Source organism: Ooceraea biroi, chromosome 12 (assembly GCF_003672135.1).
Source record: "Ooceraea biroi isolate clonal line C1 chromosome 12, Obir_v5.4, whole genome shotgun sequence".
NCBI classification, from domain to species: domain Eukaryota; kingdom Metazoa; phylum Arthropoda; class Insecta; order Hymenoptera; family Formicidae; genus Ooceraea; species Ooceraea biroi.
This window is the reverse complement of record NC_039517.1, coordinates 12,175,624-12,191,880: the sequence shown is the minus strand read 5'-3', so window position 1 is coordinate 12,191,880 and position 16,257 is coordinate 12,175,624. Positions and strand designations below refer to the sequence as shown.

Here is a 16,257-nt window from a genome sequence, read left to right as displayed (position 1 = left end):
CTGTGGTATCATTCCCTTCTCCTCCACTTCCTCCATCAACCTTCCCGCTAACACCGAAACATATATTTTATATAATGTCGCCATCAGCGTCACTCCTCTATATTTGCTAATCCTTCTTCCATCTCCCTTCTTCACTATCGGTACCACTATCCCTTCCTTCCATTCCTCTGGCCATCCTTCTCCTTTCCATACTCTATTACATATCTCCCTTATCCATTCTTCCATCTCTGTTCCTCCGTACTTCCACGCCTCATTTGGTATCTCGTCTCCTCCCATTGTCTTATTGTTTTCCAAATTCCTCACTACTTTTCTTATTTCTTCCTTAGTTATCTCTGGTTTCCTCTCCCTTCCCTCCCTTTCCTTCTTTCCTCTAATCACTCTTCTCTCCACCCCTCCCAGCATCTCTCTAAAATACTCATCTTATTCTTTCATTTCTATCTCCTCATTTCTCCCTTTCCTCTTTCTCCTTTCCCTTTTAATTACCTCCCATATCTTCCCTTCCCTACTTTTCTCCCTCACCCATCTCTCTCAATTCTCATTCTCCTCCTTTCTTTTCCTCTCGCATAATTTCCTATACTCTAACTTCTCTTTTTTATATCTCTCAATGTTCGCTTTATCCCTTCTCCATTTCCTCATTTCTCTCCTCACTTTCTTCTTTACTTCCCTACATTCCCTATCCCACCATCCCTTCCCTCTCTTCTCCCCTCCTTCCTCCTCCTCCCTCACCATCGCCCCTTTTATTCTCCTATTAATTTTTTCAATCTCCTCCTCTATCTTTCCTTCTCCCATTCTCACTTCTCCTAAGTTCCCCTTATATCTTTCCCTCGCCCTCTCTGTCCATATCCCTTTTCCTATCCCCTTTTCTCCTCCTCCCCTCTTCCTCCTTCTCTCTTCTCTTCCCTCTATCCTTACCGTTATAGACTGATGATCTGAATCCACATTCTCTCCCACTTCAAAATTTCTTATTCTATCCCATCCCTCCTCGTTCACCAATATATAATCTATCACCGATTCCCCCCTTCCTCCTGTGTACGTCCATTCCCCTTTCTCATCCCCCTCTATCCCTCCATTCACTATCATCCATCCTCTCTCACTAATAAATTCTACCAACTCCTTTCCTTCCTTATTCATCTTCTCGTCCTTCGGCCTTCTATTTCTCCCTCCTCCTTCTCCATCCTCCCATATCCTTCCCCCTCTCTTCCCTGTCCTCGCATTGAAGTTTCCACCAATTATTGTTATTTTTATTTTATAGTAGATATGAAGTATTACATATAAGTTATAGTTTTCTTTTATATTAATAAATATGCCTATAATATAATGTAATATAATATGTATTCTTTACATGTACTAAATGTTTTTTACATGTACTACATAAACATAATTTATATAATATAACGAAAATTGGGCAATAGGAACGGCCGCTGGTGTCGTGCGAAAAGTAAAAAAAAACGAACAATGTCCGTAGTACCAAGTAATATATTATACGTTTCGGCCACAATATCAGGCCATCTTCAGTAACAAGTTGGTTCCGTACAATTCCAAGGTGAACAATTCAAAGTATAAGTATAAAGTGATCCAAATCTGTAAACGATCAGCAGAATTATAGCGCGCAATACATAAATAATAAAAACTGATGTTATTAAACACTCACCACAATATACAAACGCCAAGATATAACAAAGAATACACCAAAGAATAAATAAATTAACAGAAGTCGTGAGTCAAAACTATGTAACTATCAGGACGAAGTCATATCCCGTAATGAGTCGGTTTATCGGAGCAACGAGAACACTGAGACAAACAACTTGCCTCAAAGCCAAAACAAAGTGAAAATATCAAGAAATAAGCACAAACATTTCCAAATTAAAAATTACAATTTAGAAAGAACAGAACAATAGCCATGATGCAAAAACTGTGTATCCGTCTGTAAATTAATACTATTATTTTGCAATTTAATGTGAAGCATTTCAGAGATCAAACGTTTCGACAAAAACTTTTCATGGTCAAGAACAATGACATTCTCCCAGTCAAACTCATGACCAAAATTGAGTCTATGTTCAGTAACAACAGAATGTGAAGTAGTGTTTCTGCGGATATGATTCTTGTGCTCCGAAATTCTAGTCTGTAATAATCTAGAAGTCTGTCCTACATAGGTTGCATCACAGTCCTTGCAAGCAATCCTATATACAACATTTTTACTAACATTCACTGGGAGAGTGTCTTTAAGAGGCTTCACAAATTTTTGTAACTTATTCAAACTAAAATAAGCTAATCTGACATTTAAGTCATGTGTGATATTAATAAATTTTCTAGAAATATTCTATAGTTTAGTTTGAATAAGTTACAAAAATTTGTGAAGCCTCTTATATTTTCTTTAATAATTTATATATGTATACGTATTATGTGTATATGTATGTATTTTTACAACTAATTGTTAAAAAATTATTGCATATTGTATATTGTATTATATATTGTAAAGAATACATGTTATATTATATTATTTTATTATATTGCATTATCATAGGCATATTTATATAAAATAATACTAAAAACTTATATATAATGTTGCATCCGGGGCGTCCTCGGAGCGTGCGGCTGTTTTTCAGCTGACCGCGATCAGCTCGTAACATCGGGTGGCTCCAAAATACGGAGTCACTCCGGACACAACAATAATACTTCATGTATATTATAAAATTAAAATGTATACATATACATGTGTGTGTGTATGTGTGTGTGATATAGAGTTTACATATATATATATATATATACACACACACACACAAGGTGTTTCATTTTAAGTGATATGGTCAATTATCTCGCGAATCGATGATTTAATGGAAATATTTTCCCAATGAAAGTTGCATAGCTTGAAGGGGGACACATGATGGAAATGTGGACGTGACCTTGAGTGAACGTGCCAAGGTCATATGGAGTTCAACTTTGTTTTTTTTAATGGAAACCTCTATTTTTTATTGCAGATTCTGATTCTCCGTCGAAAAGTAAGTAACTTTTGTTGGAAACAGGTTTTTTTAAAAAAGCCCTCCTTAACCCGAAAACTCAGGTTCAACCTTTGGCGGACCAATGATAACAGACACTGAAGTTTTTCTTAGTATTTTACTGTTTACTATCAGCGTGTGCGTGCGTGCGTACATGGATAACGCCGGCGAAACTGGAAGCAGAGATGCCAATTCGGGACCGTGTAACATTAGGGTGGCTCTTATTTTCAAAGTTTGAATTTTCTTTGCGCTACCCCCCAGTTTGGTTCCATTTTATAAAAAAATAATCTGTGTAAAATTTCAGCTCAATCAGATAAAGGGTGCCCCTGGGACCTTAAAAATCGAAAAAATCATAAAATCACAAAAAAATCAATTTTTTTGTTTATCTTGTGAAATATTAATTATATGCAAAAAAGTATTATACAACAGTTGTAGATCTATTAAAAATACACATGTTATCATGTACTACTTTTTCTCGTACGACTAACGATTTCCGAGAAAAAGTAATGCCACGAATCAAGCTACTCCAGTTAGTATAGTATAATAAATTCAGTTTGCGTATTATAGATCATTGTTGATTCTGATTTAAGACCATCTTAAGTACAATCATAAGATATTTGAAACCAATCACACAGTCGTATTAGCATCTTAAGACATTACTTCAGATCGTCTGGAAATAAGAACGGACTATGAATACTAGCCTTTGATATTAAAAAATAAAGGACATAATATACATGAATAAAACCAAAACATTGTATATTCTGCCATATAAATGGTGTGCATAAAGATATGTATTTATTCATGAGCAAAAATTTGTCATACATTGACGAGATCAATTCACACATATTGTGTACATATTGATACTTATTGATTGCAGCATTATGTGTCCATTAATATCTTTAATTGGCAGCATTTTCATTTCTGTGTCAAATATTGTAGAGGTATGTTTCTATCATTATAAAACATTTGTAAAAATCTGTAACTTTCCCAGGTAGCATAAATATCCAAAAGACATCGCAAAGATGTCCTTTAGATATCTTTTAAGAAATGAAAATGCTGCCAATTAAAGATATTAATGGACACATAATGCTGCAATCAATAAGTATCAATATGTACACAATATGTGTGAATTGATCTCGTCAATGTATGACAAATTTTTGCTCATGAATAAATACATATCTTTATGCACACCATTTATATGGCAGAATATACAATGTTTTGGTTTTATTTGTTTTGTCTTCTTCATTATTCTCTCTTAACAATATTACTTGAAATAATATATAGAATAATACTTTTACAATAACATGTAAAGGAAAGCTTTTTGCATTGTGCATGTATAATATTTAGTATATTTAAAATTGTAATATGATTAATTATAATAAAATAAGATAAATAAAGTAGACAATTCAAAGTTTGATGGGTTGTCGGACCGTATTATTATTATTATAGTATTACGTTTAAAATATAATATCGCGAACATTTTTATCGCATTGTGATTTCTTTTCAATGAGTAGAGAATGGCTGTTGACTGCGGCTGTTGATAATGAAAGAAGCTAAAGTGATTTTAACTTTTTTGTATGTACATATGCCTCTTAATTGCTTGATGTTACTTTTAATTGCTTAATAATACTATATTATATAGTCTATCTCCCATATTTTACGATATTTGGATGTATTTTTATATATGTGCATGGTGTGCTTGCATGAAATATTTGCTTGATGTTGTGCTTGAAATCTTAGCTTTTATAATAATAATAACAAAAATGTTTACAATGTCGAAATATTTTTTTTTATAGGGACATCGATATGAAGCCAAACATAAAGCTTTGGCTCTAACATTATATAAAACGATGGGAAAACGGCCATACACGTGTTTGCGTACCATTTTTAACAGCATTCCATCTATTCAAACTTTGCAGTCGGCACTTGTAAAATTACCCATTGCCCCCGGATTGAATACTTTAATTCTCAAACATCTAGAGAATTTAGCTCCAAAAATGTCATCTAAAGAAAAAGTCTGCATTCTTATGTGGGATGAAATATCCATACAACCCAAAATCAATTATGATGCTCGAAAGGATATTATATGCGGCTATGAAGATTGGGGTAATAACCGTACTAGCAAAGTAGCAGACCATGCTTTAGTGTTCATGTTACACGGATTAAATTCAGGCTGGAAAATGCCTGTTTCTTATAATTTTTGTCATAAACAAACTAATACAGCCCAGCTTATGCGATGTGTAAAAGAACACATTAAGAAAATTAACAACGTGAGATTCCGCATCGTTGTCACAGTTTGCGACCAGGGATCGTCGAATCAAGCCGCAATTAAACAATTAATATACAGGAGCAATATGAAACGTACATCGCAAAATAGATCGGAAGGTAAATAATATAATGTAAAATATATATGTGTGTGCATATACATATATATATATGCACGTTTTATTGTAAGTAATTGTACTGTTTACAGGACAAAGCTTTGAAGTGGACAACATGGAGATTGTTCCTCTATATGATCCTCCTCATCTTATAAAAGGGATTAGGAACAATCTTCTTACAAAACATTTAGCGACGACACCTAACAATACTACACAAATCGCATCGTGGGAGGTGATAAAAACAGCGTGACTCATGGATAGGAAGTTAAATACTATCCGTCCACAACTCAAGAAATTAACAACACAACATGTCATGGAAGATAAAATTAAGAAGATGCGTGTGAAACACTCAACACAAGTGCTAAGCGGAACCGTCGCTAGTTGCATCGAAACACTTACAAGATCAAAGTGTAAGTATTATTAATATAAATAAAAAGAAAGTTTTCTTCATAAATATATTTAGTATATTCAATGTATCATAATATATAATTTTCTTTATTTTCTATATTTTCTATATTTAGCGATATTAATATGAATTTTTCATATTAATATCGCTAAATGTTATAATATACATACCGAAAAAATACAATTATTTACAATCAAATGGAAACAAACAAGATCTACATTATATTTATGAAATTAAAATATCTAATAAATCTGTATTTTGTTCTTTTGTTACAGGTACTGTATCTATAAATAATGAAGAAATAAGCATCGATGCTGAGAAGGGACTTCCAACAGCTGAAGCCGTTAACTTCTTTAATAATTTATTTGATTCCATGAATGGACATGAAACGCGGGAAAACGATTTGAGATGTCCGGTTTTAGAAAGTAGCGCACATCATACGTTTTGGAATGAATGTAAGTACATTTTACGCAATATGCATTATATTGATAAGAAGACATGTCAAGTGACATCCGTGCCTACTTTAAAAAATTTGTTATTTACTATAGACGGGTTTTAAAAATTATGGAAAATTTTACACCAAGAATACAAGTTTTGTAATTTAAAAACGCGATTTTGTAATCAAGATCCACTTGAAAATTTCTTCGGGCAAATTAGGAGTCATGCCATTCGTCATACGAATCCGACACCTTGTCAGTTCGAACATTCTTTCATCACTTTACTGTTGAACAACATGAAATCTATTAAAATTATTGGTGGTAATTGCGAAATCTCCAATAAGGACTTTATGTTATTTTCATTAGAAGAGTGCTTGGATAATGTTTCAAATGATGAGATGTATGGTGTTGAACGCAACAACGATATTCATGACGAATGGTCTGAAGTTAGTAATACAATTGTTCGCGAGGATTCACTTTCGACTTTTTTATCAGAACATGTAGATGATTTTATTAATTGTATATTAAAAGAAGTAACATTTTGTCAGAATTGCAATAATAGTTTAAGAAGTAACACATTTGTAACATATGCAAGGAATATAGCAAGTAGATGCGTAAAATTATTAAAAACTAGAGCTCATTTTCGTGATATTTTAAAAGTTATGTCGGAGCATTTTGATCATTGGAATATTAATATGGAGTGGCACGAATGTCCAGAACATTGTAACAATTTTTGTAAAATAATTGTACGTGTGATAGGAATGAAAGTTTTAGCATGGTGGTATGAACAGAAAAATGTCATAATATGTAATAAAAATTAAATTACGATTTATATTATAAAGATAATGTAAAGTGTGATAGAGAACGTGTGTAAGTCTGAGTGTAATAGTTTAGTACATGATATAGGTAGAAGTTCTTTTACTTCGATCATACATCTATCCTGATCATCAATCTGAAGAAGTCATACTTTCTCAACGGGAAGGCATGCCTTCAGGTTGAACAAAGGGAAGGGGATTGGTGTAGATGTGGTCGGAGGAAAGATACGATATCTTAGCAAGAGCGGGATTGTGAGAAGAACTTTAGCAGTATGAATGAGCAAAATTGTTAGAATGATCTAAACAATTGTAAGTTTTGTTTTTATATGAAAGTATGTATATTTGTATGTATGACAGTATGTATGAATGTATGTATATTTGTATAGTATTGCATGTGTGATCATCTTGTATAAAATGTTATGAGTTAAATGTTTTAAACTGTATTGCGTATATATAAATATATATTACATTCTGTATTTATATATATATATATATATATATATATATATCATATATTTTATCTTTGTACGTATAAATGGTGTATGCATGTAGTATTGTGTATGAGCATCTTATATAAAATGTTATGCGGTGTTTTTATTGTATTTATATATACATATATATATTAAGTGTAACTTTTATATGTGCATGTACATTATCGTCTATATTTTATATATTTTATCTTTGTTATGTATGAGCATTTTGTATGAAATGTTCTGCGTTTTTCTTGATTGTATTGTGTGTGTGTGTGTTGAGTGTATTTTATGTAACTATGTAGATTTATTTTATATAGTTTATCTTTGTTATGTGTGAATGGTGTGTGCATTACGGTGCTGTGTTGTGCATCATATTTTTTAACTACACCGGATATTCCCACATTATTTTAACCACATCGGATATCCGACAGTCCGCAATCTGCTAAGTGGGACGGGAAAATATTATGCACTGCATTTTAAATGTAATATTTTTTAAATATCTTTATTTCATATTATAATTTTAAAATTATATTTTATTACTTATGTATCATTTTTTGTATTTTTACAATTTATTGATAAAGAATATTATTTTATTTCAATTTCTTAATTATTTTTAATAATATATTTTACAAAAACAATTAAATGAAAGTATATACAGGGTCCGCCAAAGGTCCCGGGACCCCTGAATATTTCGAAAAATATGCATTTTCTTGAAAAATGTTTCAAACAAAAGTTGTAGGACTTTAAGTTACGCATTGCATAGTAATATTAGTATGACACTGAATAGCATCGTCAAGGTAACATAAAAATCATTTTGAATTGTTTAAATGGAACCCTCTACTTTTCATTACATATTCTTGTAGCTCACCTCGACAGCTTTCCAAAACACTATAAAAAAGTTTTTCTTCATTAAGAACTTTCCGAGTTTTGAGGTTTGAAAGTTACAGTACCGCCGGCATTAGCATTACCCAAGATCCAGACAATTAAGGCAAGATCGGGCATAGTACAGCCAACTAAGGCAAGATCGAGGTAAGATTTGGCCAATAAAGGCAAGGTAAAGGTCTACCTGGGCAGTGAAGGCAAGATAAAGGTCCACCTGGGCAGTGAAGGCAAGGTAAAGGTCCACCCGGCCAGTGAAGGCAAGGTAGGGGTTCACCTAGATATCTGTTCAAGGAGGCCCCTTTTCAATAAGACAATTCACATTAGATGCTCGAACTGCGCACCATCTGTTGTTTGACAATGTGCTAAACGTACGTAAAAGTTCTCTACTGCACTTCTGATGACATCTGGAGGAATAAGTGCAGCTTCTCGCATAATCCGTTGTCGAAGATCCTCCAGGTCATTAGGTTCTGTAAAGTAAATTTTACTTTTGAGATAGCCCCAGAGGAAATAATCGAGTGGTGTTAGATCTGGTGACCTCGCTGGCCACTCAATTGCTCCTCTTCTACCTATCCATCGGTTTGGAAATGTCTTATCTAGGTAATCACGTACAGCCCTTCCATAATGCGGTGGAGCTCCATCCTGTTGATACCACACTTCACCAAAATTATCACCTGCTCTCTCAGCTATTGATGGAATTATTTGATCTCTCAGCATACGTTCATATCTAGCGGCATTCAAATTACCATCGATGAAAAATGGCCCAATCAAAAAGTATTATTATAAATACCGGCCCAAACATTCAACTTCTCAGGATTCTGAGTGTGTGCCTCGCGCATCCAGTGAGGATTTTCGTCAGTCCAAAAACGACAGTTATGGCGGTTAACATTACCATTGATCTCGAAGCTTGCTTCATCGGAAAAAGCAATATTAAACAGGAAATTGGGTAACTGATCAATTCTTGTCATCATGATGTCACAAAATTCATTTCGGCGGTCGAAATCATCCTCATTTAATTTCTGAACAAAATGAATCTTGTAAGGATGAAAATTAATAAATTTCAGATTCCTACGAACAGAAGTTTGACTCATCTCAAGTTCCTGCGATGCCTTACTCACAGAAAGTCTGGGATTCTCTACAAAAGCTTGTGCGACTTCGAATGCCCTCTCTTCTCTCGTTTCAGACCTTGACTTTCCAGATTTTGGACGATTCCTATTTATTCCAGTTTCTTCAAATCGCCTGATCGTACGTTCAACAGTTGATTTAGAAATACCATTGTCTTGATCACGAAAGGTTTCATTGAACAGTCTCTTCACTTCAGTATAAGATCTCTGTCGGTCCCGCCATCCCCTCATCATCAAGAGAGATACCCTCTCGCGTTCAGAAAGTTGTGCCATGATCGCGCTCAAATGGGAAATACACACAGATTCTTCCTGACCAAATTCTAACGTAAATTCCTATTTTGAATCATTTAAAAAAATAAGTGATGGAGTAATATTTTTCGAATTTCTGTCAAAAACAATGGAGATTCAATGAAACCTTTCGTGATCAAGACAATGGTATTTCTAAATCAACTGTTGAACGTACGATCAGGCGATTTGAAGAAACTGGAATAAATAGGAATCGTCCAAAATCTGGAAAGTCAAGGTCTGAAACGAGAGAAGAGAGGGCATTCGAAGTCGCACAAGCTTTTGTAGAGAATCCCAGACTTTCTGTGAGTAAGGCATCGCAGGAACTTGAGATGAGTCAAACTTCTGTTCGTAGGAATCTGAAATTTATTAATTTTCATCCTTACAAGATTCATTTTGTTCAGAAATTAAATGAGGATGATTTCGACCGCCGAAATGAATTTTGTGACATCATGATGACAAGAATTGATCAGTTACCCAATTTCCTGTTTAATATTGCTTTTTCCGATGAAGCAAGCTTCGAGATCAATGGTAATGTTAACCGCCATAACTGTCGTTTTTGGACTGACGAAAATCCTCACTGGATGCGCGAGGCACACACTCAGAATCCTGAGAAGTTGAATGTTTGGGCCGGTATTTATAATAATACTTTTTGATTGGGCCATTTTTCATCGATGGTAATTTGAATGCCGCTAGATATGAACGTATGCTGAGAGATCAAATAATTCCATCAATAGCTGAGAGAGCAGGTGATAATTTTGGTGAAGTGTGGTATCAACAGGATGGAGCTCCACCGCATTATGGAAGGGCTGTACGTGATTACCTAGATAAGACATTTCCAAACCGATGGATAGGTAGAAGAGGAGCAATTGAGTGGCCAGCGAGGTCACCAGATCTAACACCACTCGATTATTTCCTCTGGGGCTATCTCAAAAGTAAAATTTACTTTACAGAACCTAATGACCTGGAGGATCTTCGACAACGGATTATGCGAGAAGCTGCACTTATTCCTCCAGATGTCATCAGAAGTGCAGTAGAGAACTTTTACGTACGTTTAGCACATTGTCAAACAACAGATGGTGCGCAGTTCGAGCATCTAATGTGAATTGTCTTATTGAAAAGGGGCCTCCTTGAACAGATATCTAGGTGAACCCCTACCTTGCCTTCACTGGCCGGGTGGACCTTTACCTTGCCTTCACTGCCCAGGTGGACCTTTATCTTGCCTTCACTGCCCAGGTAGACCTTTACCTTGCCTTTATTGGCCAAATCTTACCTCGATCTTGCCTTAGTTGGCTGTACTATGCCCGATCTTGCCTTAATTGTCTGGATCTTGGGTAATGCTAATGCCGGCGGTACTGTAACTTTCAAACCTCAAAACTCGGAAAGTTCTTAATGAAGAAAAACTTTTTTATAGTGTTTTGGAAAGCTGTCGAGGTGAGCTACAAGAATATGTAATGAAAAGTAGAGGGTTCCATTTAAACAATTCAAAATGATTTTTATGTTACCTTGACGATGCTATTCAGTGTCATACTAATATTACTATGCAATGCGTAACTTAAAGTCCTACAACTTTTGTTTGAAACATTTTTCAAGAAAATGCATATTTTTCGAAATGTTCAGGGGTCCCGGGACTTTTGGCGGACCCTGTATATGAAAGTATATATAAACGTATGTGCGCGCGTGCACATTAATCTGCATTATCGACAAGTTGCGTTGTAATTCATTTTACTTCCCCAAAGGCAGAGTTCCTAACCCAGGTGGCATATCGTCCCCCATTTTACAAGAGCGAATTTGCATACCCTGGGCTCCATGTTGCGCGGCCCCGAATTGGCAACTCTGCTTCCAGTACCGCCGACGTTATCCATGTACGCATGCGCGTGTGAGCGGGATTCTTACGCGCGCGCGTCTCCGCGATCTGTCCGCACTGCTTGACATACACTCACGTGCACAGAATTGAGTCCAATTCTTCCCAATTGAACGATTCAACTTTCCTCTTTTTTTCGTATAGCTTTTTCTTTTAATTTTGGTACATTAGTGGGCTTTTTCAAAGCTTTTTTCAAAATGGCCGCTTACAGTTCAAATGAAATCGTTTATATTATTCTTGTGCTTGGTGAAGCTGGACGAAATTATTGTAGAGCAGAAAGATTGTATCGTAATAGACATCCGTTTAGACGACATCCAAATGCAATGCAGATAAGAAGAATTTTATTACGAGAGCGTAGAAGAATCCGTAAGAGAAACCGCAAGCAAATAAATGCTGAAGATAACGTTAATGATCCGCGTGTATTAGCAGTGCTAGCAATGATAAACTTGAGTCCTCATATTTCGATTAGAGAACTGCAACGTCATTTAGGAATTCCTTATGTCACTGTGTGGAGGATTTTACAAAGACATAAATTCCATCCCTACCATACCACTTTAACCCAAGATGTAAGTGAAAATGATATGAAACTAAGAAGACAATTTTGTTGTTGGGCATTACGAATGATAAGAGAAGATCCAACTTTTTTCCAATATGTTCTCTTCAGTGACGAAGCCTCATTTCATAACAATGGACAACTCAACAGGCATAACTGTCATTATTGGTCCACACTCAATTCTCACTGGACTCAACGTGTTGATAATCAACATCGTTGGAGGTTAAACACTTGGGGGATACTACGATTTCCGGAGCGCCAAGTTTTGACCGTGGATTCTTCATCTACAGATCATTACAAACAAAACTTAAAGAGTGGTGAAAGTGGCTATCTGGTTTAATTTAGGAGATATGGAGGTTTTTAGTTGGAATTTGAAAAATCAACAAAAACGCTTTTTTGCCAGTTGCAGACTATTTTCGCGTTGTACAGAACAATATAGGGTAAATATTGACAATTTACGGAGCCCGCCCCGATGACCTTGACCTTGACATATATTATAGAGGCCTGAGTGATCTTCAAAAAGTTTTAACCGTCGCTCGTTGTTTATTAAAAAATTATTTAAAAAAAAGAAATTTAATGATCTTGCACGAATTTTCAACTGTCCACGCAAAGCAAGGACTTGAGTTTGACATATATTACAAGGTCACCTTCCTGAATAACCCGCACTAGGTTTCACTTGTCGCTCGTTGTTTGTTACAAAAGTATTAACAAAACAGTTTAATGACTAGACCATAATTTTACGATACCATATACGTTTACGAAAGAGTATATTTGATGGAATTTTACCTTTAAATCAGAAATAAGTTTGAGTTAGGTTATATTTTCCAAAACTGGAACCCCGGACACATACGATTGTTTTCAGCCCGCTTCGTGGGAGGACGGGAGGAAGGGGCTTTACCTCTCCCCTACCGGAACCGTGTAACAGATTTCACCGTATTTTGATCACCTGGTACACGGCACGGATCCCGGCGGGGGCATCGCCCCTCCCCCCCCCCGCCCTGCCGCGAAGCGGGCTGAAAACGAGCGTATAAGTCCGGGGCTCCACTTTCGGAAAATATAACCTAACCAGATTAGGTTAAGTAAGGTTAGGTTAGGTTAAATGACTTTCTTTCCTTCGTTCATATTCGTCGTTTATGTCTTTCAATATTCAAAATAACTACTATATTTTCGAAACTTCTTTTGTTAATAACTTTTTAATAAACAATGAGCGACGGCTAAAACCTTTTGGTAATTATGCATTATAGGGGAGTCAGCTCCGATGACCTTGACCTTGACATATATTATACAGGTGACCCTCCTGAGTGACCTTCAAAAGGTTTTAGCCGGCGCTCGTTGTTTATTAAAAAGTTATTAACAAAAGAAGTTTAATAGTTTTGCATATGTTTTCAGCAAGCGAGGTTCTACGCAAAGCAAGATTCTATATTGTAACTTCCACGCAGTACTTTTGGTCACTCCAAAGTTTTGTTATTTATTTTATGTGGATATCGCTTCCGCGAAGCGGGATGAAAACGAGCACTCAACTGTCACCTAACATTAACGAGCGTATAGAAACGAACTGCAGGGGGACTAGGAACGAATGACATAGGGGGCGGTGTGAGATGGTATCAGCATCGTTTTCAGCCCGCTTCGCGGGAGGGCGGGGGGCATGGGCTTCGCCCCCCCCCCCCGCCGGAGCCAGTGTAACAAATTTCACACAGAGGTTGATCACTTGGTACACGGCACGGATCCCGGCGGGGAGAGGGGCGCCCCTCCCCCCTCCCCGCCCTCCCGCGAAGCGGACTGAAAACCGAGCGTATGTGTCCGGGGCTCCAATTTCAGAAAATATAACAGGTAATTATTATGCACATAAGGAGACATAAGTTTCGAAAATATAATAGTTATTTTGAATATGAACGAACAAAATTTATTTAAAGCAGTGAATTATTAATATATAGAATAGTTTATTTATAAATACAAAATATTCTTTATTTTAACCAAAAGCACAAAACAGGTGTATACAAATTATTTTCTGCTTTAATCGAGTTAATGTTAAGTTTAATTTTTGTTAATAACTTTTTAATGAACAACGAGCGCCGGCTAAAACCTTTTGAAGGTCACTCAGGAGGGTACTGTTGACAACATATGTCAAGGTCATCGGAGCTGACTCCCCTATAATGCATAATTACCAACCTTTTATAGTCTGCAACTAGCAAAAAAGCGTTTTTGTCGATTTCTCAAATTCCGACTAAAAACCTCCATATCTCCTAAACTAAACCACATAGCCACTTTCATCACTCTTTACGTTTTGTTTATAATGACCTGTAGATGAAGAATCCACGGTCAAAACTTGGCACTCCGGAAATCGTAGTCTTGCCAACACTTGGTGCGGAGAGGATGTTAAAATAGTGCCGATTTCTGCCCAAAAAAGTGTAAGTAAAAGGGATAGTGTTTTTTTATAGATTTTGACCTCCTGAATACGATAAAACAATTGAAAAGTGTGTGAGCGTTAGGGAACACCTTGAAAATTGAGTTTAAACATGGTATATTGGTAAACCTTCGGAAAAGTGACCTCCTCGTAAAAATGAATAAAAATATTCAATTCTTATGTATTTTTGCCTCCTGAATACGAATATAAAACTTAAGAAAGGCGGTCGAAACCGGAAATACCGCAAAATCGCAAAAACCTCTGAAAAACGCAGGTTTTCGCAGTATATCTCCGAAAATATTGATTTTAGAGGAAAAAGTTTCAACAAAAAATGAAGGTCTTGAGAAACCCTACAAAAAGGGTTATATGCATTTTTGGCATAAACTCATTTTTTTGGCTGTTATGTAAAAAAATAATAATTTTTAATGCATTTAATACAATTCAATGCACTGTAAGGTATGCGCGCGCGCGCGTGTGTGTATGCGTGCGTGCGCGTTCTCAATTCGTCACACACACATACACGCACGCACACGCGCGCACACTCTTGGAAACACTCGACACTTGTAGAGAGGGTTTGGAGTCTTAAAATACTGTAATAGTGAAGAACTACGGGTCCTGATCTCTACAAGAATATGCACACACACACACACACACACACACACACGAACACGAGCACACACAACATACACGCATACTTTATACAGTGTATTGAATTGTATTAAATGTGTTAAAAATTATTATTTTTTTACATAACAGCCAAAAAATGAGTTTACGCCAAAAATGCATATAACCCTTTTTGTAGAGTTTTTCAAGACCTTCATTTTTTGTTTGAAACTTTTTCCTCTAAAATCAATATTTTCGGAGATATACTGCAAAAACCTGCGTTTTTCAGAGGTTTTTGCGATTTTGCGGTATTTCCGGTTTCGACCGCTTTTCTTAAGTTTTATATTCGTATTCAGGAGGCAAAAATACATAAGAATTGAAAATTTTTATTCATTTTTACCAGGAGGTCACTTTTCCGAAGGTTTACCAATATACCATGTTTAAACTCAATTTTCAAAGTGTTCCCTAACGCTCACACACTTTTCAATTGTTTTATCGTATTCAGGAGGTCAAAATCTATAAAAAACACTATCCCTTTTACTTACACCTTTTTGGGCAGAAATCGGCACTTTTTTAACATCCTCCTTTGAGTGGTCCATACTTTTTTGATAACCGCTTAAATGGGGAAACTTACCTTTCTTTCTTGCAGAATAAATTGCCTGAGCTTTTGGAAGAGGTTGATCTTGCTACTCGACAAAAAATGTGGTGGCAGCAAGATGGTGCGCCACCCCATTCTCATCGTATTGTAATGGAATACCTCAATAACATCTTTCATAAAAGATGGATAGGGAGGTATAGATACATTCGATGGCCTTCACGGTCTCCTGATTTAACTTCGTATGATTTTTTTGTGAGGCTACATAAAAAATATTGTTTACAAAACTTCGCCGACATCTGCAGAAGACATGATAAATCGAATAACTAATGTTTGTTGTAGCAGTCCTCAAAATATTTTAATTTCAACAGTAGAAAATTTTGAGAAACGGTTGAGGCTATGTCTGCAAGAAAATGGAGCTCCATTTGAACATCTTATCAAC

General features: G+C 35.8%; 2 protein-coding genes across 3 annotated transcripts in view; one reads left to right on the top strand and one right to left on the bottom strand.

Moving 5' to 3' along the window:
• Positions 1 to 16,257, bottom strand: part of LOC105275082 (lipase 3) — a 214,935-nt gene that overhangs the window by 159,341 nt on the left and 39,337 nt on the right. The window lies entirely within an intron of this gene.
• On the top strand, positions 4,784 to 5,696 carry LOC113563053. The gene has a single exon (XM_026974086.1). It carries the CDS (start codon positions 4,847 to 4,849, stop codon positions 5,387 to 5,389), a length of 543 nt encoding a protein of 180 aa, XP_026829887.1. The 5' UTR covers positions 4,784 to 4,846; the 3' UTR covers positions 5,390 to 5,696.